Raw genomic sequence first — 26,296 nt, forward strand, 5'->3', positions numbered from 1 at the left:
GGTCAAACTATTTGCATTTCGTGTGGGGATTACCATTGGAAAGGTTTTTCAGCCATGTTGGATTTGTGAACAGCAAATTTCTCTGGAACCTTGCCCCTTTTCTTCTTTCCATAACCTGACTGAAACATTGCAAAGCATAACCACTCACATGTGAGAAGGTAAAGGCTGGGTAATGGCGTTTACAAATCGTGCCTCGCAAAGCTTCAAAACACACGCAAGACTTTGGTACCTCATTGATGGGAGAGATCAAATTTGTGGCCGACTTGCTGGTTATATTGGCCAGATCCTTCAAGGGAAAACTAAGCCCATTTACCACCATGCAGAAGATGTAGGAGACTACGTAGTGGTTATTAATACGAAGCATATTGTGCTTTCTGGAACCAAGTGGGATAACAAGCTATACAGACATCACACAGGGTACCCAGGAGGTCTGAAAGAGATTCTTGCCAAGGACTTACACCGCAAAGATGGCACGAGAATTTTATGGAGAGCGGTAAACGGGATGCTCCCTAAAAACAACTTACGACCCACATGGATGAAAAGGCTGTATTTATTTGAGGATGAACACCACCCCTATGCGGAGAACATTTTTGCTAAATTGGAAGCCCCTGCTTCAATCCCCAAAAGATTGCACGAGTACAGCCCAGAGGAGATATCAAACTACCCCAAGCTGTTTTAGTCAACACTCTCATTAAATGCTCATGATAATAAAATTCTACTGCAGTTTCTATTGCTCAGCAACTAAAAAAAGATTTTTGATTACTCTAAAAAAATCCCTTTATCATTAATTTTTTAGGAATCATAAGAAAAGAATTCAAAACCAGTCCTGTATATGTGTGCATCCGCATCCCTTATACAAGTCCTGTTCAGATGCTGTACGTTCTACTGTAAATCACTGAACATGCTTTCTCATTAAGGTTCTGGTAATCAGCATGAAATGTATTTACAAACTTAAATTTAAAAACTTTAATCACCTTAGTCACATTATGCAAAATTTTCATAGTTGGATTATGGTATCCTACAAAGAATTGATTTATTCCACGAGTTTGCTTTAATGAATGTATAAATAAAAATGTAAAAAAGCTTAAGTTATTTTCTTCCTTGACAGAATACTGTATAAGTATGTGACCAGCCAAAAGTTGCTACAAATACTGGTAGTTGGCGAAGACTAAGTTTGTTTAATCTTGATAAAAATAAGATTGTGAAAAACTAGTTGGCTGATTTGAGCCCTGCTTACAGGAGGTGTTTTGTGTATGTAAAACTTGACCGTCTGTCACCATCATGGATTTGAGAATACACACTGTGTCCTACTGGATACGAGATGCAAGAAAAAATGCTTTTCTGCTTGCCTTAGCATAGATTAAAATTGAAGATGGCTGATTATCCAATACCCTGGGTACCAGAGGCTGCAAGCTTCACTACCAAAGACAATGTCACTGTTTGAAGCCTCTGGTACTCAGGGTAATTTTTACAATAAAAACATGTTTTTCTCCTTTCAAGCAGGCTACATATTCTATTTCCTGGTGGTGTTTTTATTAAAGGAAATTTAAGTTATTGCAGAACGAATGCTTCCACTAAATTGTATATTTTTAGGGGACTTAAAATTTTAGGTTTTTTGAGTTATTGGGATGGGTCCTTCAGAGAAGCTCATCTTTTTCTGCTCAGTGTTTTTGATAGGGACAAAAGAATCAACCATATGAACTACAATTGGATGCAATTTTACCTATTTTAAGCAAATAGTAACATTTTTTACATCTCTTTTGATGATGTGATACCTCCACAAAATTCTTAAGAATCACAGATGTGTAGCTAGCTGTGAAGGCAGGAAAAGCCCCTTCCCCCATCAACCAATTAAAATTTGGTGTTTCCTTATTGAAGAATTGCCAAATCATAGACTTTTTGCATATGAAAACTGTCTGCACATCGACCTTCTGCAAATCCTGGTTTGAGTTCTCAGTACTGCATGCTCCCAGATACACTTATTACATTGATGAAGAGCGAATCTGAAATTACTGACCCTTCAAAAATCATTAACTGACAGAATTATTTCTAGAATAAAAGTTAAGAACCTTTTCAACCTTCTCAAAAATATTTTGAGGAGCAGGTCATGAGTCTGGAGGCAGTTTGGGTGCTAAAGGTTTCTTTTCCTTGTCAGTAACAAAACAAAGATAAAATAATTTCTGTCTGGATGGAGACAGTCAAACATCCAGAGAAAGTGACTAGTTGAGCCAGCGGCCAACAGGTTTTGAGAAGGATGCACATTAAGAACTAGTCATTGTGATGTAAAACTATTTTACAACTAGGTTCTTGCACTGCATTTGGATTGATTAGGATATTCAATCAAGAATAGCATTCCATACTTAAAGCTTGCAAAAAGGTTCATTTTTTTCTATAGCTGGTCACACATTTTGGGATTCTGTAATTACAGTGCAACACACTTCCTAGGCCACCCTGAAAGTTTTGAAGAGTAGACAAAAAGGATGCGAGAAACATGCCATTGCATAAACACCGCTAACCAACCAGCGTGGCAAAGAGATGCCTCAGTGTACCTCCTACTTATAAAGTCTGTGTCAATCAACACTGTTACCCTTGGGTGCTACAGTAATTGGGGAACTTCCTTAAAACATTGTTTAAGTGGTCACTGTAGCAAGTATCACCCTATAATGGGGATTCCTTTTAAATTCTCATTACATTGCTGTAAGATCAAACTTTGCTAGTTTCTGTTGAGAATCTTGAAATACTCAGAAAAGGTCTGTATCTGACATATTGTATTTTTTTACCTTTTTTTTCTGGTATATTTTATATGGTAATGTAATGTTTTTCAATTTCTTTTATTTCCATATTTAAGTATCAACATCCATTCAATCATCTTGACTCTTCAAAAGTTCCGCTGGCAATCTCAGTCATTTTAGGAAACTTGACTTTCTTACCCTCCAGCTCATCTTGTGCCCAAAGCAGTAACTTTAGAACATTTGCAAGCTTTGGCTGTGTCTTCTTATGCTCTGCTTCAAGTATTGCGGCGTTTAGCTCACTAGCAACTTTCTGTCTTTGTGAGGTGTGTAGCAGATCACCAAATGGGGACTCCTCAGGGTTGTCAAAGGCTAGAAGGGCCATTGTTTGTTCTAGCTCCTCTAAATAACGACCCGATTCTTGTCCTTGTTCTGAGAACTGACCCTGGGCAAACTCCACCGCAGCCTCGATGTCTTTCTCTCGGATCAGTTCGATCAGGCGTTGTTGTTGAAGATGAAAGTAGAGTTGCTGGTTTGAGTCAAGGATATCAGGGTTTAGTTTGTTCGTCATAGACACCGCTTGCTCTAGGTCGCCTTTTTGCACTGCCTCACGGATCTTTATTCTATCGTCTAAGCTATCCAAGGGAGCAGTAGGTTGCGTCCCGGACTCGATTCTAAACTTTTCCGCGGCTTCTTTATAGCCCTCAGTGACTAAATAATCCATTATAAGCCGGTTCATTTCAGCTCTTTGAAATCTCAATTTGCCAATTTTCTCCATCCATTCCTCTCGATTCACTTCCTCAGCGAAGCTCATTCTGACGATGAATGATGGTGTAAGCGATGCCAGCTTTTATCCAGTGCATAAAAATATATAAAACCTCTGTTTGATCGGGTATAATAATAAGAATGACTCCAGAAACAAAATAACAAAATGGCGGCTTTTATGAATTTGTATTGTTATGCGTATCCGCTGACCCAGGTGATCCGCGGCTCGCAGCATCAAAACGAGGCGCTCCTTTATCTTCGTTCTTTCTCGTTTCCATCTTTCCTTGTAAGGTTAGTGTTGTTACTATCAACCGAAATCCTTACGTTTTACCACTCATCCATACTCTGTAGAGGTATAGAATATATCGTTGGTTATTGGACAAAGTTTAAGGCATAGTATTTTTTAAGGGCTCCACCATGTAGCAGTGAAATTTGCTTTTATTTTGAGCGTACCTTATAGCCAATCGTGAACAAAATAATTGTGAAATATATATATATATATATATATATATATATATATATATATATATATATATATATATATATATATATATATATATATATATATATATATATATATATGTATGCTTACACATCTTATGCAGCTATTTATGTAGAAGATCACAGGATTTGAATATAAGTGAACTGTTCCTATCTATTAGGAGGTTTTCCGACCTTCCTTTCAAGATTACTAGAATAGAATACAAGTGCGAAGAAGAAGAAAGTCTGCACATCTGATTGTCAGGCATTATCATTACTAAGATACGAACTCAAACCCACGTTCGAACAAAACTTGTTCTAGAATTGTAGGCCAGAATGTAATTTATGTATACCTTGGCTCTCACGGGCGGCTTTAACAAATTTGAAATGTATGCAGTCCACAGTTGCATTTTGCAGATGGAAAGACTTAAGAGATATGGAGGAGATAAAGAATTTTAATTTTGACTTCTTGTAGACCATGGGAGCCTACAAGTACCTAGAGGAGCTGTACAAGAAGAAGCAGTCTGATCTGCTCCGCTTCCTCCTGCGTGTGCGCTGCTGGCAATATCGTCAACTGACAGCCATCCACCGTGCAACCCGCCCAACTCGTCCTGACAAAGCTCGCCGTCTTGGATACAAGGCCAAACAAGGATTTGTGATCTACCGTGTGCGTGTTCGCCGTGGTGGACGCAAGCGCCCAGTGCCCAAGGGTGCCACCTATGGCAAGCCTGTCAACCAGGGTGTCAATGAACTGAAGTTCCAAAGGAGCTTGCGATCTGTTGCTGAGGTGAGGATTTTTTAAATCCATGGTGTGTGTTTTCCGAAATTAAAATTAATTTTAACAGCTGCCAATAAAGAAATGCTTAAATCATCATGGGGAGGGGGCTCAAAAAACCAACCATAATCAAAGTATCTGTTTGAAAATGTCTCAGTTATGCACTTAAATTAGTTGAAGGAAATATTTTTAGAGAGTGTGCTGTTGTGCATGTGCTGCTGGTCTGTACCAAGTTGCTAGTCCATTAGGCTGCATCCACGGATATTGTGAATCAATCGTGTGTATCTGATCATATTCATCAAAACTTCAAGAAAACCTGCAGGGAACAACTCGAAATTTACTATCTTACAACTATAACAGCACTTTCACTTTTTCATTATTTGTCAATTGATTTGTTTGGGGTCCACAAGTGCAAACGCAAGTGTTCCTCAATAAATAATTTCTTCAAAAAAACCAACTTTTCTGGTTTTCCCAAAAATTTGTTTCTACTGAATTTCTTTGTCATATCACCAATCCAAAAAGGGTGTCAAAACACAATTTTACTTAAGATCATCATTAGTTAACCAAAGATGCTAAGTAATAGGAAATATATGTATATATGATGCATCATATATATCATAGTATAGTATATAATTTGTTTTTCCCTTGCTAACAGGAGCGTGCGGGAAGATACTGTGGGGGTCTACGTGTTCTCAACTCATACTGGGTTGGCCAAGACTCTATCTACAAGTACTTTGAAGTAATCATGGTTGACCCCTTCCACAAGGCTATCCGCAGAGATGCCCGCATCAACTGGATCTGCAAGCCCACTCATAAACACAGAGAACTCCGTGGCCTCACTGCTGCTGGCACCAAGAACCGAGGAATGCGCAAGGGCCACAACTATAACAAAGTCATCGGCAGCTCCCGACGCGCCAACTGGAAGCGTCACAATACTCTGTCTCTCAGACGTTATCGTTGATCAATAAATCAAGTCATTCTGCTTCACAATTTGTTTTGTGGTTATCTTTGTTATTTCATTTACTCAAGTAAGCTGTAGCTAGCCAGATTCATACACTATGCTTACATACATTAGAATAAAGCAGTAGTGGATTTACAGGGGGTAGGGGGTTTAACCCCCCCCCCCCCCAGTGCTTCTTTTTAATGGTTTTCATTGTGTCTATTTATTCCAAAATCGTCACAAAGATCAAATAAAGGCGAACATTTTTGGGTCAACACCCCCCCTGGCAAAAAGCTAGATCTGCCCCTGTTTGGGGCCATTTTCTCTCCATGTCTGATACACTTCAGGGAGACTGGTGTCATGCTTGTATTAAAAATAACCCAAGTTTCAATCACCCCATCAAATGGTGATATTTTTCAATATCAGCAGGTGAGAGAGATGAAGTGGTGTGGACTTTAATGAAATCTTATGGAAATCAGGTTAGGCCGTAGCAGGCCTAAATATATTAGGTGTCAATATATATAATATATTAAAAGTTATTAAAAACAGGATAGGTACGCCATCCTTAATTTATTTTTTATATTGGGATATGTTTATTTCTGTCGCTGCTAGTGCTTTCTTTAAATGTGATGTACCTACTCATGGAGAAAAGTAGTTATTGTAGATGTCTTGCGTACACGAAAGTAAAGTACTGTAAGTCAATAATGGTTGCCTGAAAAGTGCTATTTGATTGGACCTCAACGCCACTACTAGTGAATTAGTATCCAATGGAATTATCCTCGTGATAAAATTTGTGTCAGCCCAATCTCACATGCTGATTGGCCAACTTAAAATAATTATTGGTGGCGACGGCATCGACACGGTAGCGCTCGTCGCGTGCAAAAGAAAAAGCAACATTGTCTACTGCTGACAGTGACTGGCTATGTTAAATGAGAAACATCTTCAAGGCCAGCACGGTGCATAGAAGAAATATGCTAGGCCCTACGCCCCCGGCAGCACATAGAAACCGATCGAGGTCGTCCCAAGAACAGGGCCTGGTACCGACAACTTGGTGCCCGTTGTAGCACGTGTGAGGACAAGCCTCTCCACCCCGCACGTCTGGCTCTGCACACTTAGGCTGCATCTTGTACGTCTTTGTCTTACAGTGACACAGCTGAGTGTACATGTAGTTGACGATGCAGTCGGCTGAAGAGGAAAAATCGAGGATGATTTGAGAAGGCTCTAACTGGCAGTGGAATGGAGCAATATGACGCATACACAATAAAATATGCATTCATAATTAACCATAAATAAGAAGGACATGGATACATTTTATTCATTTAGAAAAAAAGACCAGCAAGGAATTCTGTTAAGCGCAAGGTTACGTAGATTCTCATCAACAGATCAAGGACATCATTATACACCATTCGTGTTTTGCCGTTGACCCACTTATTGTCTTGGTCAAAATAGTCTCCCTTTACTTCCCAGCCAATCAGTGGCAAGCTTCCTGAAAAAGCGGGCGGTCTACGTACCATATTTGCTAAGCTTGATAAAAACCGTATCAGTGTAAACCCCCCCTGATCCACCAGACCGAAGGTACTCCAGCAGGGGGTCCAACACGGATGTGTTGAGCGCCACTCCACCGAACTCCAGCTTGAGGGAGACATACAGCCCTTCCCTGGAAGAGTTACTGGAAATGTGGTGCAAAGTTTTTTTTTTATGATTTGAAGAGTTACTGGAAATGTGGCGCAAAGTTTTTAATGTTTTGAGGAGTTACTGGAAATGTGTCACAAAGTTTTTATGATGTGAACAGTTACTGGAAATGTGGCACAAAGTTTTTCTTATGATTTTAAGAGTTACTGGAAATGTGGCACAAAGTTTTTATGATTTTAAGAGTTACTGGAAATGTGGCACAAAGTTTTTTATGATTTAAAGAGTTACCGGAAATGTGGCACAAAGTTTTTATGTTTTGAAGAGTTACTGGAAATGTGGCACAAAGTTTTTATGATTTGAAGAGTTACTGGAAATGTGACACAAAGTTTTTATGATGTGAAGGGTTACTGGAAATGTGTCACAATTTTTTTATGATTTGAAGAGTTACTGGAAATATGGCACAAAGTTCTTATGATTTGAAGGGTTACTGGAAATGTGTCACAAAGTTTTTATGATTTGAAGAGTTACTGGAGATGTGGCACAAAAAGTTTTTTTTGGTTTGAAGAGTTACTGGAAATGTTGCACAAAGTTTTTATGATTTGAAGAGTTACTGGAAAAGTGGCACAAAAAGTTTTTTTGGTTTGAAGAGTTACTGTAAATGTTGCACAAAGTTTTTATGATTTAAAGAGTTACCGGAAATGTGGCACAAAGTTTTTAGGATTTGATGTGTAGTAATGCACGCAGTATTGTAAATGAATTGATGTGGCTGGTATGCTATGCTCAAGCAAGGGGGACAATAACGATATTAGGACAAGATTTAACTTGGTCGGTAGAGGGGTATGAACGTGCGACATAAGTTTGTACGAATTGGAAATATTGCGTTGTAAAAGAACCAAAATAATTTCAAAAGAATTAATTAATGAGTTGATATGTCTACCTGTACCCAATGACACGGCTTCCCTTATATTCCATACTGCTGTTTCGGCTGTAGTATAAATCGTCAACCTAGAAAATATTTTTTTGAATAAACATTATAGTAACTTCATGAAAAGAATACCAGTGGTGGCTCAGTTTATGAAAATTATTTTAAAGTAGTCATTACATCTGTTACTATATATACAGGCGCGAACAAAGGATTGGCATAGGGGGAGAGGGGGGTGGGGGTGGGGTGGGGTGGGGGTAGCACAGTCATAGGTATCATGTGGAGAAAAAGGATAGTGTTTGACTGTCTATAAGAAATGACCCACTTTTTGGCCGTCAGGGGGGGGGGGGATGATTGTGCCGAGCTGCCATTTCTTACTGCGCAAGCACATATATTCATTAATTGTACTAGACAGCCTTGGAGGTTTGAGAGAAAGACGAACATGATGACAGCGACGACCGGTCCCGAGGATTCCCTGACGATTCCCAGAGGACACTGCCCTGAATCCACCACTAAACACCACACAGCGACACGATGATTGAGCGGTACCTGTGTAGTGATCTCATTTGCGAGAAGAATGAACTCCGGACTTGTGCCGGATATCAGCGCGCTGCTCCACTCCCGAAACAAAAGCTTGAATTCCAAGAAGAACACATCTAGAAGACAGATCATGAGTGAATGGAAGAATTCGGAGAGTATGCGGAAAATGACGAATCTAGAAAGCAGATAATAAGGGGAAGAAGAATCCAAAAAGCATTCGGAAATAAGTGACGCCGCCGTAAATAAAATCTGGAGGCCGGATAAATCTACTTTAGGGATGAGGTCTGGTAGATGACATAAGTACTTACTGTCTGTTGGTTTAGTGATGTTTGACAGGGTGCTTATGAGGTCTGTTAGATGACATAAGTACTTACTGTCTGTTGGTTTAGTGATGTTTGACAGGGGGCTTATCAAACTCGGTAGCACGGTGGAAGACGACACAACGGAACTCACGTTGACTGTATTCGTTGCGTTAATTGTAAAGTTAACTGAAAATGGATAATAACAAAACAATACTCGCAGTAAAGGGACATACAGACGGACGGACAGTCAGAAGAAAGCACGGAACGACGGGAAGACGGAGAACTATTCTGTTCTTAAGAACAAGCGTCATTAAAAGAGGTGGATCGAATAAGCCCATAGAACCAGCCCCGGACCCGCACTGACAAAAGCGGACAGACAGACAGACAACAGGTGGAGAGACGGAAAACAGGCGGACAGACAGACAACAATTAGAAAGACAGACAAAAGGCGGACAGACAGACAACAAGTGGGCAGACATACACCAGGTGAACAGACAGACACCATGCAGGCAGAGAGACAACAGGCGGGCCGACAGAGAACATTCGTTGCTCCATGCTCCTACCTGGAGCAGTGACGTTGATAGTGCCGTTGAACAAGAGTGTTTGGATGGGTGTAGGGATAATTGAGAAGGTAGAATCATCCGCTCTCACACCGGATATCATAATGACTGCAGTAAGAGCGGAGATAGCAATAAGAGAGCTTCCAGCATGTTGCTGATGCTGCACCTGTGAGAAGGAAAGTGTGATGACAATATTCATTTCCCGTCCGACTCATTTCCAGCTAACGATAGACATCTACCATCGTATGAGTCGCTTGGGGCTATTGGTACTTTCCATCTCTAGCCGTTGCCATGTAATATTCTACAGAAAGAATTTAACCAACATGGCTAGCCCACTTTTCCATCAATTTCGATGTAAAATCTGGAATTTAAAAGTTGTTCTATAATATTGAAAATGGGCATAATGAATAATTGATATACCAAAACGTTTTAAAATCTAATTTGGGTTTTGTGTTTTTTTCTAGTGTCTTCCAGAATAAGTTAACTATAAAAAAGAATTTATAAACTTTACCTTTATCATTCTCATGATAGATTGTTCCAATATGAGTTCGCAAAATATATTGTTATTTTTCCTGTTTTCGCATTTCTCCTGTACCACCAAATACAATCTGTTGTTGCTACGTATCCACACAGCGAATGCGAGAGAAACAATCATCCTTCTATATCAGAAATGTTGCGGTTAACATTGCATTGTTCAACTAGCCATTAGAGTATGCTTACCGATAGGCTGAATCGAATATTTACTGCAGTTAGGATGCGTTCTGCTAAATTATTTAACAACTCTGAGCTATTAGTATTACAATTCAGTGATAATGTTGGAACCGCCACTGATAATTATTTAACAAATAGATCTCATTTTTGCGTGCGTCTCTCCTCTTATAGATGCACATATGACGTCACCGCGTATCATAAACAAAAATCATAAATATCATAAACAAATAATTACGCAACGAGACGCAGTCGAGTGACTCATGTTGCGTGACTGTTGTTCATGACACGCTGTGGCGTCATCTTTGTATCTATAAGAGGACAGACGCACAAAAAGAGATATGTTTGATGTTTTATACAATACAATATACGTTACAATCTAGTTTTGGAGAGCGCGCGCGGATGTTGACGCCAGGGCGTGTGTCCACTAATAACACATTGACCAATCATAGCGCGCGATTTACGAGTGTCGTTGTTTTAGGTGGTGGTGGGTTGGGTGGGGGGATAAAGTTTAATAGTTTTTTATTGCCAGTGAGTGTAGATGCGGGTAAGCGATAAGGGTCGGGACATTATATATTTGTGGATGGATAAGGAGGTTGGAAAGGAGGAACGAGGAATGGGAAGGCAACATTATTGGAAACAACCCTCTATGACTTACCTGGCGCGACCCGACCATCGAAGGGTACCGCTATTCTTAAGTTTTTATTCACTCTTCTAGAACCATTGAGTTTTTAACCCCCTTCTCTACCCACCAACTTGGTCCAAATTTAGGGTCTCCTAGTCTAAGTAAAAAAAGACAGATTCCAGTAGAATGCCTACAAAACCGACCTATCGCAAATAATGATAACAATTTACCAATTTATACGATTCGGGTGTAAACAAGAGTGGGAAGTGTTTTAGAAGCCAATCAAGATGTGAGAGAAGTTCGATTATCGAAAATCCCACATTTTGTGACGATAAAATTAAACTTTATTCACTAACACTCAGACCTTTTTTGATTATCTCCATATTACAAGGAATAAGATTAAGTAATAGAAATTCGATGTGACGATTCATATGTACAAATGCCTACCATCGTTTGCACTGATTATAATACGAACTACTATCGTTATTGAAATTCTCCTTGAAATTATTTCACTACAATGTGCTTTTAAATACTGTGAAATCTATCACGTGACTGCTTTCTTTTTTCATATGAAACTTTGCAATTCAGATATTGACATTGAAATAAATAAAGATAGCTGGCGACAGAACGGAGAAAACAGAGAAATTTTGATCATGGTACATTTTACAATCATTACCAATGCATAAGGATCTCTTATTTTTTCTATTAATTGCTTCAATTGGCTAAAAAGTGACACTCATGTCCCAATGATACCGAAGACAATGGCCATAGCAGGGGGTTGGGCACTGGGGGCACGTGCCCCCCCCCCCCCCCAATATTTTGGAAAATTATAAGGAAATGACCAGTAGGGGCGTGGCTGTGCCCCCCCCCAATATTGTCTTAATGTTTCTGTATTGTGCCCCCCCCCCAATATTTCGAGGCCTGCTACGGCCCTTGCTTCCTAGTGAGAACTAACCCAAGCAAAGCGTTGTCGTCGACCTATATGACTGAGAGTATGGTACTGGCAGCATCAGAAACTTCAGTGTTGTTATACCGCGTTATCTAATAGCTGATGGTGAAGAGGGAGCTTGACAATGATGACAATGGATGACAATGATAGTGACAGTATGACAGATTATTGTTGATAATGTGATGATGGTAGTTTTAGGATTTGGTGAATATAATGATATGGTTGCTGTGGTGATAATGATAATGATTTTTAGTGATACTGGTGACGAGATCAAGATTTTGATGATGGTGGTGGCGATTAATGACAATGATCTGATGATGTAGAGCAGATGATGATAATTATATGGTGATAATGCTGGGGATTTTATGATTTTGATGATGATGATGATTAAGATAATGTTAATTTGTGATGATCATTTTCATGGAGTTGATTATGATGATGATGATAATTGATGGTGATGTCTTTTCATGATTTTGAAGATGATAATGGCCACGATAATGTCTCTATGGTGATGATAACAATGGACGATTATGATGATGGCGACGACGATGATGGTGGTTAATGCTGATGATTTAATGATTTCGAAAATGATGTTGATTTGCTACTGAGGATGATTGTGCTGTTGATGATATTAATGATGAATAGTATACACTTGCTACATCATTAAAAACAAGGCATTCGATCAGGGCCACCGTTGCTATGCCGAGTAACCATGTGACTGCTTGTGTAACGTTTGAAGAAGGCGCGTCACCAGGTGTAGCACTTCCTTCCAGGGTTCATAGGAGATCCTACTGGGCACTTGAATACGCGCGAGAACTCCTCAGAATTCTGTAAAGTGGCATTTACTCTAGAAAGTAATAGAGAATTCAAGCAATAAATGAATCAAGTAAGCCATATTTTGACTAAAATAAAGAAGGCGTAGTTACCACCGCTGTGAAGCAGAATGAAACTCTTTAATATTTTGTTAAACGTGTGTTGAAGTAGAAGTGTGAAATTGATTTTTCACGAGTAATGTAAAAAAACAACTGGGTTTTTTTGTCACAAATTTCAAATTGGCTAGCTTTCGACTTGTTTGTATGTTTTGCACCCCGGTAGGTAGAAGCTTGCCTTTGCCTTACCTGACTGGATTCGGTGCATGCGCAGAAAACGAAAATGGATCAAAGGCGTACAGTGCAGATTTGTACGATTTGCACCAGTTCTATGAACAAGACAAACCATAAGAAACATGTCTTCTGAATTATTGGATCTGCAACGTGCTTTTTAAATTATGATGTGTGAGAATGTCACCTGAGCATGCCTTCCAGCATGTTTGACATTCAACAGTGCGGAACATTACCATGTTTGACATTCAACAGTGCAGAACATTACCATGTTTGACATTCAACAGTGCGGAACATTACCATGTTTGACATTCAACAGTGCGGAACATTACCATGTTTGACATTCAACAGTGCGGAACATTACCATGTTTGACATTCAAAGCATCTTAAAAAGAAAAACATACCCTAGCAAAGCTAATGAAGAATACTTGATCGTTTGATAACATCACTCCTGGAAGAAGCTTTTCCTCGCCATTACGAAGCCTCCATTGTCGGTATGCCTGAAGCCAAAGGTTGCCATTTTATGTGTAAGTAGAAAGGAGATGACTTCCAAACTCGATATTTTATATGATATAAAAACTGATTGTACCTGGTACGATTGGGCGAGCCCTCCATTATCTGCGATATTTTCTGGAAGAGTTAGTTTTCCATCTACCTGGAATACAGGGGGGTAGACACAGGTAAAGCTTATGTCCTATGCCCGCAATTACATGGCCTTCTAGTCAGATGGTTATGATAATGATGGCAGCGATGATGATGATGACGATGATTAATTAGCAATTTATCACCTTCTCACTCATAGACATGTATTTGTTTTTTCAGAAAAAAGGTAGTGAACGTTAAGCATGATGAAGACGACGATAAAGATGATATGATGATGATGGTGCTGGTGCTGGTGGTGGTATTAGTGGTGATGATGATGATAATGACGATGATGGTAATGACTGATAAGCGTTTGCTCACCTTCTCACCCATGAATGTAATATTATTGTACTGTTCCACAAGGCACTGAACATTTTTCACGAACGACTTATCCGTCTTGTCCGACCACCACTTGATGTTATTTCCATATTTATCAAAGTCTTTACCTGGAGCCAGAAACAAGTATTAAAAAGGCCGAAGCATGAAACACACTTAACAATAGAATTATTTTAGTTTGGAGTTCATGTATACCTTCATTATCAAAGCCGTGGATGAGCTCATGTGCCATGATGGACCCTATTCCGCCGAAACTCATGGCTCTGTTGGAAAGAATATAGAACAGTTGTAATGACTCGTAGAGAAGATTCGAATCTTTAAGCACATTTTTAGTAAAAACGCTAAAATCCTTTAAATTAACAAATTTCCTCAAATTTGATTCATTCACTGTTAGCTCCAGCCTTGTAAATTTATAAGCTGGGATTCCGCCGCCATCATTAGGGACCTTAAGCAACGACGACGGCAACGCGGACGCCGACGACATAAATTGGAATTTGATTCACAATTCAATAGCAGCACGTGGAAATGCGTTCTGTCTGATATATTTCAGCTTTTTTCCGTAAAACCACGAACGTGAAAACTCCAAGTTTCACGGTCAATTGCACTGTAAACTCCACTAACTACGTTCCCTGCTGTAGAAATAATGTTCTCAGTATATTTTTATCTGTCCCTGACTAAAATGATTTGCTTATTCTATTGCAATTAAATTTTTATTGATCCCCACGCGCGAAAACATCTAGTTCGATCGCGTTGTCCTAGCCGTCGTCGTCGTCCTTGCTTAAGGTCCCTATTATGTTGGCTTCAACCCTCCCCACTCCCCCACTGCTCCTTCTCTTTACCGAGGCAGTACCACCCCCACCGTCCACTAATTGCTTGTACAGCCTTGCTCAGCTAACCCTACTTTAGGAGAAATATTGTTAAGCTCTGTGTAAATTTAGGGGAAACATCAAGCCTTGTAAATAGCGCCCTTATCAGCTCTGTTGTTATTGGCTCTGTTGACCAGGGTTATTTTAAACACGATGTTAAGGGTAGGAATAAAACAGCGAGGCTTCCTTCTTCGAGTAACGTTTGTGGTGCTATCATTTTACTAACCTTGGGTAAGACTGGTCGTAGAATGGAGGCTGTAGATACGCCGCTGGAAAGGCTAAAAAAGTCAAGCAATATCTAGAGGACTATAGATACCGTTTGTGTTTAAAGAATGACAACGTTTTCAATAAAATGCGTTGATTGTTCCAAGCCACAACACGTCCCTGCATATTTACCGACCTCTACAACCCAAAACTTAGAAAATTCCCAGAACTGCGTACCCCCTCACTCCAGCCAACCCCTCCCATCACCACCCAAAAGCTGTCATTTCTTATTGAGGAATCACCAGATCACAAATCAAAGGCTTTACACATATGAAGAGAAGAATGTAACTTGCTTAACTTACTCATTTTGTTCATTGTCGGTTCATACGCGGCGTTCACAAGTAAAGGGCTGTGAATCCATCTGAATCAATGCAAACATGATTAAACGTGACTGCATTGGTTAACTAATTATAAGATGATATGACTTACAATTGAATATCCACAGGCTTTAGTGCTGTGAGATATTCCTTCCTTTTGAAGTTTGCATTCATGGAAATCATTGTGTTAAAAAATGAGGATTTGTCCACTATTACCTGAAAGCAATGGAAACGGGTATGGGTGAATCGTTCATTTCTTACAGGTTATAATTTCGTATTAAGTTTTATCATAGCCTTACTCTTTCAAATTCCTTGTCGAGCAGTTTGTCGTTCAATATGTAGTCCGGATATCCAATATTTTGTGTCATGTAATTCGCCTGAAAGGAAGAAAAAAAAATGCAAACCAAAGAATTATTATTCATTAAAGAGTGAAAATAAGAAATATGTATATATAATGAAAGATGAAAATAAAGGACAAATGAGCAATGACACATGGTTGAAAGGTTTCGCACGGCCGAAACTTTTGGACCCGATAATTTTTCCATCGTTTTATGTCACAAGAGCAAAGCTCACCGGCCATAAACGATGAAAGATATTCGAGGCTGCTAAAAGGGCGAAAGACCCCTTCGGTCATGCTATTCTCCTGAGAAAAAACGGGAAGAAGAGGAGAAGAAGGGACGCGTGGGGACATGGGGTTTTAGACATTTTGGGTATGCCAAAGGCTCTCCTGGAAGTTGATTTTTATTAAAGTTCTTATAACCTTTCAATTTCACTTATAGCAATGATTAGCTTTCAAATTCTGAAAGAGGAATTTAATTTGATAGAAATTTTAGCGAAGGAAGATTGAGTCGAGGGGATAATTTCCTGTTTTGGCGGGAAAATCTAAAACATCGTATTTTCTTTAAATCCGTTAGAATTCTGAGACGGCGATATCACAAAATATTGACGAAGAGTTTTGTATTGCTATGCCACCTACAATGAAACGAAACCATATTAAGTACCGAATTAAATGCGAAAAAAGAAAATATTGTTTTGTTGTGGTTTCAAAAAACAGCGCGCGCTCGTGAGAATGTCGCCATTCTTGATTGCGAATGCACCGCGCGCGCAAAATGCAATAATAATAATAATAATAATAATAATAATAATAATAATAATAATAATAATAATAATAATAATAATAATAATAATAATAATAATAATAATAATAATAATAATAATAATAATAATTAAACATTCACAGACTACAAAATATTTGTTAAAATATAGAGATGATGATATGACGGTAAAACTTGTAACCACACAACAATCTGTTTAGCAATAACTAAGAAGACATGAAGACGGGAACAAGTTTAGCGAACGAATATATATCCTCATGTAATTTGATTGAAATCTCGATCTACTTCACAGCAAATGACTGGACCTGGGCCTTCCAGTTCACGGCCTTTTTTCCAATGGTTCACCAATTACCACAGTATTGCAGATTTGAGTTATTCGTTTTATAGTATTCATACGAACCATATATCATTTGGAAGATAAAAATATAAAGAATCGACCAAATATAACAATTCTGAAAGTAATACGGACTTTAACAATAGCGCTTAATCTGATACGAATCCAGCCAAGTATTGTGCGTATTCGCCTACCTTTTCAATAGCTCTATTTTTGGACTGTCTACTCATCCACTTATTCTGTTTCAGACGTTCTATGAACACTTCCTTTATTTGTGATGTTAGTTCCTCTGCCTTAAAAAGATATGAAAATCGTAAGAAACCAACGAACAAACGAACGAAGACATTAAAATCAATGTGTCAGAAGGGATAACGTGAGGGAGGGGTAGAACAAAGACATTAAAATTAGAGGGAGGGGGGGAAGACAAATATATTAAAATGAGTGTGTCATTTAGGGATCCAGTGGGGGAGGGTTGAGGGGATATATTGCCTGTCCTTTTTTGGACTAGATTTGACCTCCCATCCTAGTAGGTCTTACCAGTTGCTTGCTGTTTCCTTTGAAGCGAGCGTCCACAAAAATCCGGGATAACGGCATGGCGAACTCGTTGGTGAATCTTGCGAAGCAGAGCGCCTCCCTGTTGATGGACCCAAACCCAAAAGCCTCTCTCTTGAACTCCTCTCGTATCTGGATGTATTTCTTTCCTAAGTTCTCGTAATTTCGTAAAATTATAATCCATCCCATGTATGTCATCAATGACCTGGGGACAATTAAGATATGGGTCTCACGCATAAATAGCAAAGGCAACACACGTGAAAATCCTTCCTACACAAGAAGCTATGTTATGTGCTCCACTTGCGCTTGTGTCCATGTTAAGATTGAAAATAACTTGCGCTTTGCTTGCATTCTAGGGGATTGTTTGCTCTCTCTAAATTTGTATTTGCATGCTCTAACTAAGGTCACGTGACCCAATCTTTACCGCGACCTTCTTTTGGTCAGCCGCCATTTTGATATTGGCAGCCATTTTGAATTTGGTCACCATTTTTAATTGATTGACTGAGAAAACCCCGGGGACCAGGTTGCATGATATCTACATCAGCCCTCGTGCTCAGGCCTCCGAAACTGTTTCGGCTTTTACTTGGATGACTTACCTCTTTGATAAAGAACCCAGAAATTTTGTCATGTTACTAAAGAAAGGCAAATCGTAAGCTATTATTTCCTGGTCTGCTTTCACTTTATGCCCGGTTCCTTTGTACAGAAGGTTGATATATTGTAGCCAGTCTATCTACAAGGAGTAAACATTATATTAGGTGGATTAGGAGAAACAATCTCCATTACAATAAGAATTGCACTTCTAGAATATCCCATTTTTGATGACCGTCATTTTCAAAAAGAAGCCCAGGCCCTCACGTTTCGGGATATTACAGGTCTCCCGCGCGCTTACCCAGGCTCTTATAACCAAGCGATTGATTCATATGATGGGAAGGGTCCCCTTAGAAAAATTCCCTCCGTAGTGGAGTTGTGGTATTCTATAGAACCGCATATCGCACACAGATCACCAGGAAAGAGGGGGTACTTCACATAAGACCCCCTCCTTTCCCTGATTTTATCTTGCCTGGTTTCTAGCCCCCAACCCCCACAGGACGTCGTCATCACTTATTGGTCATTGCCATTAACTGAGGTATTACGTGCAGCCTTACCGATCCATCCGAAGTTAACTCATTGAACTCAGAAATCTTGTATCTGCCATATAGAAGCTGCTCATTATACCCATTGAAGCTTCTTGAAATCTAAAAAAATATCAGCCTCGTTAGGGACAAGTAACTTGAACAGTTCTCTTTAGGCTAATGATCACGTGATCAGGGTCGTATAAATCACGTGATCGGGACGTGATTTGGGTTTTCAACTGTTACATGATCATATCAAGCCAGGAAAGGTGCCACGTGACCAAGACAAGCTATTCATGGCCTACATACCTACCTCCCCAGCAGCCATCTCGATGTTTAATATCTCATCCGCCAGGGCATAACGCTTTGCAGTGTCGTTTAACCCCAAGAGTGCCGTCAAGTTTGCGATGGTGTTCCGGTACACCTCACGCGCCTGTGAAGGAAAGTACACAGAAGTGTTGATATACTACAGAAAGTAAGTGGTGGAAGGAGGGGAGGAATTTGATGCGTGTATTGTTTGGGTGGAAAGAGGGGAGGGATTTGATGTATGGTGGTGTGGACAATTACAAGTTAATCAGGGCTGACCAACAGAGACGAGAGATGTTTAACCCTGCATTTAAATAGTAACCCATATGCCTTGTCATAATTGCATAAGAGAGAACGAAGAGTAACGCCCCCTCTTTAAAGAGTTTCATTCAGTCGGCATTTTGTCAGGCTAGAAAAATACCTAGTGTGAGAAAAAAAAAACATGTATTTCCACAGGTAGCCCAAGCTCTTTATTTGTCCCTAATGATATTTACGGTAAACATAGGACGAAAAACAAAATTAGTGAAAAATAAAAGTGTTGTGTTTATGTTTACTTTTTGCGTGTTCTTTGGCCGTATCAAAGCGCCTTTTTCAAGATTCAAGATTCACGATTTGAAATTTTAAACGATTTCAAATCGTGAATCTTGAATCTTGCATCGTGCATTCTGCCACCAATCCTTGCCGAGCCTGCTGGCGGGTGTTCGCGCTGTTTGCACGGGGCTTTAGAATTCTCTTAATGATGACTGTGTATACATACGTGCTTAGCGTTCGGTGTGTTTCTTGTTAGCTGCCCGTGAAACAGCCCTCCTACGAAAGTTTGCTTCAACTAGAAAGAAACAAAGAAGTGACATCAGTTCCGTGCAAGGAATGGGTATGCTGTGTTTGTTTTGTAAAAGCCATACCGTGATCATATTATTAGTACTGTTTTTGAGGTCGCTCTCCACCATGGTTGAGAAGAAGGGATCGATATTGAGGTCTCTGTTGACTGCAGAAAGTACTTCCACGAGGTCAAAGCTGCTTTGGTTCCAGTCGGGATAGAGAGGAGGCCACCGTACGTATTTATCGACTAAACCCAGCAACAGTCCTCTTCCATCCTGTGCCTCAGGCACATACATGCACGAATCGTAGAAATCGAACGCTTTGTTGATTGCTTCAACCTGGAGGAGATTATCATCATCCAGTTATTATCATCATCCAGCTATCATCAACATTTTGCTATTATCATGATCTAGTTATCTTCCTCATTCAGGTATTTATTATGATTATCATCATTTAGTCGTCATCATCATCATATTAATCCAGTTATCGTCATGGCTATCCAGAAATAACCAAATGTTTGGCGCGCGCACCCTGCGCACCCCTCTGTGTACGCGAGTTTGAGAGAAGAATTTGAATTTGTAGCTGGTGTTTACTGTGTTCGCTATACAAAAAGTGCCTTCTTTATAAAGTTCTAATGCAGTTTTAATTGATCGAATCAGAGGAAGAGGGAAAGGGATTCGAAGTCTTCGAGACAATGTGAAACTATGATCACAATGCTTTTAACGTCTGACAGACACCATTTATTTACATAGTTCGTGCATTATTCTGACCTTTGAATAACGAGCTCTGATGCCCTTGTCTTTTACAGTTTTCTTCATAAACGTTGTCACCTCGATGTCGAGAATGCGCCATTTGTCCCAAGACTCAGTATCCTTAGGCACAGGGTTGCTCTTTACCCAACCCCCGCAAGCGTAGCTGTAGAAATCCACGCACGGGTCAACGCTAGGATCTAGGGACCGCACCAGGTCTGCAGGATTGATAATAGAATAACGATTTATTTGTGGCTTGAGGAAATTCAAGGATAGGAAATGAAACAAAAGCAATGGGGGTAGCCTGGAAACCAGAGGCTCAATTCGTTTTTTTTTTTAGCAAAAATAAAAGGAGAGAGAAAGGGCCAGCAAATCTATGCTAGTTCTCGGACTAACAGGGGGTGGGTAAAACAGACTTGCAGCCTCTGAAACAAAGGGTAGAATAAGGGTCCCTGAATTACACCCATTGGCTGATGTTGTGAATTTTATAATTATATGTATGAGGCAACAACAAAACCCAGACAAGAAATTATCCGCAGTTCCCTTCTCTCAAATTCTAATACAATGATATGTAAGCACACACGCATAGGGAAGGTTCAATAAAAGTGTCTCACGGATTGCGGGCGGTTCATAGCACATGAGTTGTGAGCTTCCTAAAACCTATCACATTGCACGTCTATTTTTTGGATTTTACGGTTGTGAAAATGGATGACAAGTTCATGACTCATTCAGCATGATCGCATGGGAATGGCCAAAACCCGTGATTCCCAACCACATTCCCGACCATGCAACCTCAAGATACTATCATTGGCAAACAAGAACACAAAGAGGATTCGTCGGCAACATTAAAGGTTATGGTCCGAACAAGATGCAGTTCTTCGATATAGATATAATTCAAGATCATATTGCAGATTGTATGCTGCCGCATCGAAAATGCACTTTTTTTCAAGTACACGTTGCTCCATTCCATACCATAAAACATGCTCAGAGATTCAGGTCAAGAGAAAGTCGGAGCAGCTTGCACTGAGGATGATTTATGGAATGGTGCCGCAAAGCAAGTTAAAGTGACCCACCGATCTTTGCAAGCGCAAACCGACCCGGAAGTCACAGGGGCTGTGGCCGAAAAACGCTAAGTAACGTGATTTGCGAAGATTAATACTCATAAATATACTAAACACAAAATAATATTCATAATTCGACCTTGGTTCTTCCCCCTAGCAAAAAGCTTTTACCCCTCCCCCCCCCCCCCCCTTAAGCGACGTATGTTGCCCTCACATCACGTGACACCTAAACGTGCAACCTGAGGCGACTCTGGAAGGGTCCAGACATTTGCCGCAAGGTGACCGAGAGAGGTGGGTGATGATATCTCCCGGAGATAGCCCTCTTGTACATCATTAAGCAGATAGACAATACACGCAGCGATAACACAAGTACTACAGCTATCGCTGTACGAAAACCCCACAGCAGAGGGCCCTTGAATCACTTTTATACATAACGCTGTTATATGTGAACAGAGGGCCTTGAATCACATTTATACACTGTGATATATTAACGGCAAATTGAATACTTCCAAATCTAACCCTCAGTCCATTAGCAAATTTCATGAATAATAAGAGAGGTAATATTCCATTGAGACGTCATATATGCTTTAAGAAAGCCAGGGAAGATGAATGGTACGTTGCATGATAAATGCTTCTTTAAAATGTTTAAAGGCTCACTATCTCGTCAAATGGCTTTTGACCCGAAAAAGAGTAAATCGAATAGCGATAGATATATCCTATTTAAAATGTTAAAATAATTAACTAATTGGAGACGTTATTTCGATATTTCTCTGTTTGATTGTGGTTTCTGCATTCTAATGTCAGACAGCAAAAGATGCGGATCTGTCAGTGCCGATACGAGAATAATGTAGTGTGTGTGTTCGTGACCGCGGGGTCCGCATTCTAGTATCTTTTATCGAACTGTCTCGGGAGAGACCGTACAAAATCTTCTCCAACCATAAAGGCGCGACATCTTGCGAGACATCTTGAAATTCAACGCAGGTTAAAGAGATTTCCCATTACCAAAACACGAAAACAAACGCCCAAGGACACAGCTTGATGTTGCAAACGTTGATTGATTTAATTAGTTTAACTAATTGGACCATTTATCCGCTTAAACATTAGAATGTTTGTGAGCCAATAAATCCGATACGTGTGTCATGTAAAGGGTCCAAACACAAACGAACATGCGGATAAAATAGTATGCATCGATGCATCGCGAAAGTTGAAAAAATTGATTTGGCTAGATACGACATACCTGACGCAGTCAAAACGCACTCTTCAGATGTGCAAATTGTTTGCTCTGCAATCTCATGCACACTAGTCGCCTCTTTTCTCCCCGCTTGTTGACGTGCAGTTACGAAAAAAATAGCCAGGATGCTGGTGGCTACAGCAAGTAACACGACCAGAACCACGACAAATCCAAAGAGCAGACGAGAGACCTTTTTCTTGTGCTGCTTCATCTCGATGCTCGGCGAGTCTTCCAGCAAGCAGTTCTGTGTTGCACTCCCATCGTCCATGTCCATCGTCCTAATCTCTTGCTTTCCCATCGCCGACTATCTTATCTGAATATCCTTTCTTTGTTTAAAATATCAAAATGGGAGGAACCTTGGTGAAATAGTTATAATCTATGCCCTTTATGACCACAATTAAGTCATGCCATTGTCATCCCTCTTAAAGGTGCATCTCGCTTACGCTTGTCATTGCGCAGCGGTTCATTTCTCACCGGGAGAAACGCTCAAATCAAAGACACAAACAAAACGACGATTACCCCTTCAATGCACGGATTGGCAAGATGTGAGATAATACCAATCTTAGCATTCGATAACGGCACTAATTTGCGATATTACTTCTTGAGGTTTGCTTCACCACCACAGGAATGTGGAAGAGAATAATCTTTATCGCTAATCAGTTTTTTTGCTTGGCTTTTTTGATAATTGCCGAGTAGTTTCCTATGGCGATAATTCTAGGTAATCTTAACCGTTATTCAACAAAAACGAATACGGGGAGCTTAAACTAGTTAAGCAAATAAACAAAATTTGAATAAAAATACATCAATTGCATATTCAAAAGAGGTAAATGTAAGAAGAATTTAACCGTACACACAAGAGTTTCAGATTTCTAACCGAAAAACCGCTAGTGATATTATCAAACAAACAGGATTTTTAAAAATAGCTCTTTATCACTCTGACATTCCGACATTGTGACAAAAGCGAGTGAAAGCATCGATTTCCATCGGCTGATTTGAGAAAGCTATAGTGAAAAAAAAAAACTATAAAGAAACTTGTTTGATGGATGCTTAAAAAGTTCTTAAATTAATTTGTCAATTTGCTCTTTAACTACGAACCACAAAACCGAGGCTACTCCTACATGCTTATGAGGAATTATGTGTTTCTCATTTTTAAAGGTTTTCTGAATGTAACCGGTGCTATAATTAAGGACGACTTACGAAAAAAGTCATTAAAAGAAGTAAACTGTAAAGGCGCACTTGCATTCTCACATTACCACCAGTTGGGTCAAGGCGGGAAGCTAGGACAGTCTATTATTAGGACCTCAGCACGATTGGCACACGCTAGCCCGGTCGCAGCTTTAGATCCCACATGGATCTAAACTGTGATTTAAGGAAAAAAACTTTTGTATGAAATATAACATGGGTACTTTGCACTTAATGTGACGCGTGTATCGATTTTTCTATACCTAGCACCACCAGGGAAGTGTACACTTTTCTGGCACCACTTAACCTTAAAAGAAATTTCACATGACTCGTCACATGATCATTGCGCGGGTAAATTATCAGGTGTGTGTAAAGACTGCCACAGTGGGCTGTTTGCGATAAGCATTGAATACACTCCAGGCAATATTTCCTTCATGTCATTGAATATATTTTCTAACATAGGAAATGTTCAATCACCGAAGGTGGAAATGAAAATGGGAATGAAAAATCACCGGTATGTAGCTACGAATCTCCCCTCTGGCATAGCAACGCAACTACCCGTCACCATAGCAATATTTAAGGGCCAACGGAGGATCTTCGGCGAGTTAGGCAACCTATTGCCTCATACGATGACTACTTCTCGTATTGCAATTGACCCGAATTCATTCAGCAAGTCGCTAAGAAAGATGTCGACCCGCCGCGATCTTCTTTCAGTTTGCTGACTGAGTGCTTACTACTAGCACCATCTAGATATCAGGTACCGTTGACCCCTTCGAGCCGTACAAACTGACCAAAGTGTGAAAACGATCAGGAATTGTACATCCATCTTATGACCAAACAAATTCTATAGATATACCGAGGTAGCAAAGGTAGATAGTTGAATATACTCAGAAGCTGCACTTTCAGAAAGCGGAACTAGTACTGTAAAAAGACATGCGTTTGCTGGAGCCACAAGAATCATTTGCAAAGAGAACGAATCCGAAAGAAGGCGGACACGAAGAGGTTTAATCAGCTATTACATTTTACATTACATTTACTAGTTCCTACTTGCACGAAATTTTAATTTTTAGAAAAAAATAATATTATGCAAATTTAGCCATTTTAAAAGTTTCTAAAAAATATAATTCGTATCTATATCCAGATAATCTATGTTAATGTTTGACGTAAACATTTGGACTGCAAATATAATACCAATAAAAAAAAATCATCCGGAAATGACTCTGGGATTCTTCTTCTTTCCCCTTCATCCTTATTGCTAGCTAGAACTGGCTTTCAAGGAAAGACACCTTAAGTATCGTGTTTTTTTTTTTGTTATATAGCTCTGAAATGAGCAAAATAATATTGTAGCCTTGCTTACCATGGACTTCAAAAACAGCGCGTTTAAGGTTTGGACTTACCTTGGGACATTTGCAGACACGCTTCCGAGCAGCATACTTGTTTGTTAGGGACATACTCCAGTGGATGTTGACCCTTTGAGAAGGTTACTAGAGAAGCTGCTAAGACCAACGCAAAGGCAAAAGCAGTCATGTTTACCGTGACGAACAGCACCGAGCGGTTAAACGTGTAAATAGCGCTATCACTTTACCAAGCAAGATGATGGCAATTTGTTGTTATAATACCAATCAATAATTCGGATAAGTTAATCTATAATTAAGCGACATCTTTCATCATGTTAACCCTGAAGTTCACACAAAACCCATTTCATTCCAACCGGAGGTTCTTTGGAGCTCGATTCATTGGCTCTCTTCACTGTTTTTAACCTGTCAATCTTCTAACATTGATCGACAATTACTAAGAGATCTAGTGATATCCGGGCGTTGCAGGGACGATTAAAACGCAACTCGCACACATACTATTAAGATAATATAATCTTAATCTCGCGCTAAGCTTATGTTCAAACGGAAGTTTCTCTAGTAATATAAACAAGACTAAAGGCACGGAAGTACTTTGAAGTGTTCATATCAGGAATAAACCACACGTATCGCAAGCATCATGCCAAGTGCCTTCTTCCACCCGGATTAGACAAAAGCGATTACGCATAAGCCTTTTTATAAAGGTTATCTTGCAATGTTTTTTTTTGTATTCTAAAACGTAGTATCCAAGAAAAGTCGTCGCGTTCTCATGCCAAATGGAAGGTTCAACTTTAGGAAAACAAGGAAAGTGCTCTACCGATGATAAAGTTGAATTACGGGCAATGAGATATTTTAGGGGCTCGGTGTAGGGTCATATCTTCGTAAGTTCGTATCACTATAGTGGCTTTGTGACTTAGGGTACGTTTATATTTGTGGCAATTGACAAATTGCTTGGCAATTCAGCAGCCCTCCCACATAATCCAACACCCTGCCTTGGGGACTCCGTAGCCTGCGTTGCAAGCATTCCCGTA

At 39.8% G+C, this 26,296-nt stretch overlaps 5 protein-coding genes and 1 long non-coding RNA gene across 10 annotated transcripts; 3 read left to right on the forward strand and 3 right to left on the reverse strand.

Moving 5' to 3' along the window:
• Window positions 1-38: 38 nt before the first annotated feature.
• On the forward strand, window positions 39-1,088 carry LOC5502961 (39S ribosomal protein L13, mitochondrial). The gene has a single exon (XM_001624032.3). The coding sequence runs from the start codon at window positions 173-175 to the stop codon at window positions 677-679; it is 507 nt and encodes a 168-aa protein (XP_001624082.1). The 5' UTR covers window positions 39-172; the 3' UTR covers window positions 680-1,088.
• A 614-nt stretch (window positions 1,089-1,702) lies between these two features.
• Window positions 1,703-3,554, reverse strand: LOC5502962 (glucose-induced degradation protein 8 homolog). Its single transcript, XM_001624043.3, has 2 exons — window positions 1,929-3,554; window positions 1,703-1,834 (listed from the first exon to the last, which is right to left on the reverse strand). The coding sequence occupies exon 1, from the start codon at window positions 3,541-3,543 to the stop codon at window positions 2,866-2,868; it is 678 nt and encodes a 225-aa protein (XP_001624093.2). The 5' UTR covers window positions 3,544-3,554; the 3' UTR covers window positions 1,703-1,834; window positions 1,929-2,865.
• A 91-nt stretch (window positions 3,555-3,645) lies between these two features.
• Window positions 3,646-5,736, forward strand: LOC116610397 (60S ribosomal protein L15). Of its 3 annotated transcripts, none has more exons than XM_032371278.2 (3): window positions 3,646-3,780; window positions 4,450-4,761; window positions 5,405-5,736. In XM_032371278.2, exons 1-3 carry the CDS (start codon window positions 3,661-3,663, stop codon window positions 5,708-5,710), a joined length of 738 nt encoding a protein of 245 aa, XP_032227169.2. In that variant the 5' UTR covers window positions 3,646-3,660; the 3' UTR covers window positions 5,711-5,736. The 3 variants fall into 3 exon arrangements, with proteins under 3 accessions (XP_032227169.2, XP_032227171.1, XP_032227172.1); XM_032371280.2 differs by having other exon boundaries at window positions 3,737-3,785; XM_032371281.2 differs by lacking the exon at window positions 3,646-3,780 and adding an exon at window positions 3,811-3,847.
• A 508-nt stretch (window positions 5,737-6,244) lies between these two features.
• LOC116610396 lies at window positions 6,245-10,270 on the reverse strand. Of its 2 annotated transcripts, none has more exons than XM_048725720.1 (7): window positions 10,157-10,270; window positions 9,649-9,811; window positions 9,158-9,271; window positions 8,793-8,899; window positions 8,259-8,326; window positions 7,201-7,346; window positions 6,245-6,874 (listed from the first exon to the last, which is right to left on the reverse strand). In XM_048725720.1, exons 1-7 carry the CDS (start codon window positions 10,169-10,171, stop codon window positions 6,615-6,617), a joined length of 873 nt encoding a protein of 290 aa, XP_048581677.1. In that variant the 5' UTR covers window positions 10,172-10,270; the 3' UTR covers window positions 6,245-6,614. The 2 variants fall into 2 exon arrangements, with proteins under 2 accessions (XP_048581677.1, XP_048581676.1); XM_048725719.1 differs by having other exon boundaries at window positions 7,201-7,358.
• A 1,029-nt stretch (window positions 10,271-11,299) lies between these two features.
• LOC5502971 (endothelin-converting enzyme 1) lies at window positions 11,300-25,692 on the reverse strand. Of its 2 annotated transcripts, none has more exons than XM_048725648.1 (19): window positions 25,311-25,692; window positions 20,461-20,657; window positions 19,774-20,028; window positions 19,629-19,697; window positions 18,879-18,998; window positions 18,599-18,688; window positions 18,050-18,183; window positions 17,439-17,658; window positions 17,096-17,194; window positions 15,752-15,829; window positions 15,565-15,668; window positions 15,438-15,496; window positions 15,098-15,149; window positions 14,201-14,268; window positions 13,991-14,115; window positions 13,617-13,682; window positions 13,432-13,527; window positions 13,046-13,125; window positions 11,300-12,774 (listed from the first exon to the last, which is right to left on the reverse strand). In XM_048725648.1, the coding sequence occupies exons 1-19, from the start codon at window positions 25,438-25,440 to the stop codon at window positions 12,675-12,677; spliced, it is 2,142 nt and encodes a 713-aa protein (XP_048581605.1). In that variant the 5' UTR covers window positions 25,441-25,692; the 3' UTR covers window positions 11,300-12,674. The 2 variants fall into 2 exon arrangements, with proteins under 2 accessions (XP_048581605.1, XP_032227145.2); XM_032371254.2 differs by lacking the exon at window positions 25,311-25,692 and adding an exon at window positions 22,738-25,218.
• On the forward strand, window positions 19,992-21,107 carry LOC125561378. Its single transcript, XR_007307406.1, has 2 exons — window positions 19,992-20,120; window positions 20,499-21,107. It is a non-coding gene; the product is annotated as an uncharacterized LOC125561378 (long non-coding RNA).
• Window positions 25,693-26,296: the final 604 nt, after the last annotated feature.

The sequence above is a fragment of the Nematostella vectensis genome, chromosome 3 (genome assembly GCF_932526225.1).
Source record: "Nematostella vectensis chromosome 3, jaNemVect1.1, whole genome shotgun sequence".
NCBI lineage: Eukaryota > Metazoa > Cnidaria > Anthozoa > Actiniaria > Edwardsiidae > Nematostella > Nematostella vectensis.

Bases quoted from the DNA above. Each gene is read 5' to 3' on its own strand.
- LOC5502961 (XM_001624032.3), top strand. From the start codon at position 173: ATGGCGTTTACAAATCGTGCCTCGCAAAGCTTCAAAACACACGCAAGA.
- LOC5502962 (XM_001624043.3), bottom strand. From the start codon at position 3,543: ATGAGCTTCGCTGAGGAAGTGAATCGAGAGGAATGGATGGAGAAAATT.
- LOC116610397 (XM_032371278.2), top strand. From the start codon at position 3,661: ATGGCGGCTTTTATGAATTTGTATTGTTATGCGTATCCGCTGACCCAG. The intron at 3,781-4,449 runs GTAAGGTTAGTG...GACTTCTTGTAG, and splicing joins TCTCGTTTCCATCTTTCCTT to ACCATGGGAGCCTACAAGTA. The intron at 4,762-5,404 runs GTGAGGATTTTT...CCTTGCTAACAG, and splicing joins GCTTGCGATCTGTTGCTGAG to GAGCGTGCGGGAAGATACTG.
- LOC116610396 (XM_048725719.1), bottom strand. The intron at 9,272-9,648 runs GTAGGAGCATGG...ATCCATTTTCAG, and splicing joins TATCAACGTCACTGCTCCAG to TTAACTTTACAATTAACGCA. The intron at 8,327-8,792 runs GTACCGCTCAAT...AATATTTTCTAG, and splicing joins CAAATGAGATCACTACACAG to GTTGACGATTTATACTACAG.
- LOC5502971 (XM_032371254.2), bottom strand. From the start codon at position 23,029: ATGGGAAAGCAAGAGATTAGGACGATGGACATGGACGATGGGAGTGCA. The intron at 18,999-19,628 runs GTATGTATACAC...TTTCCTTCACAG, and splicing joins ACACACCGAACGCTAAGCAC to GCGCGTGAGGTGTACCGGAA. The intron at 12,775-13,045 runs GTAAGGCAAAGG...ATTACTTTCTAG, and splicing joins CATGCACCGAATCCAGTCAG to AGTAAATGCCACTTTACAGA.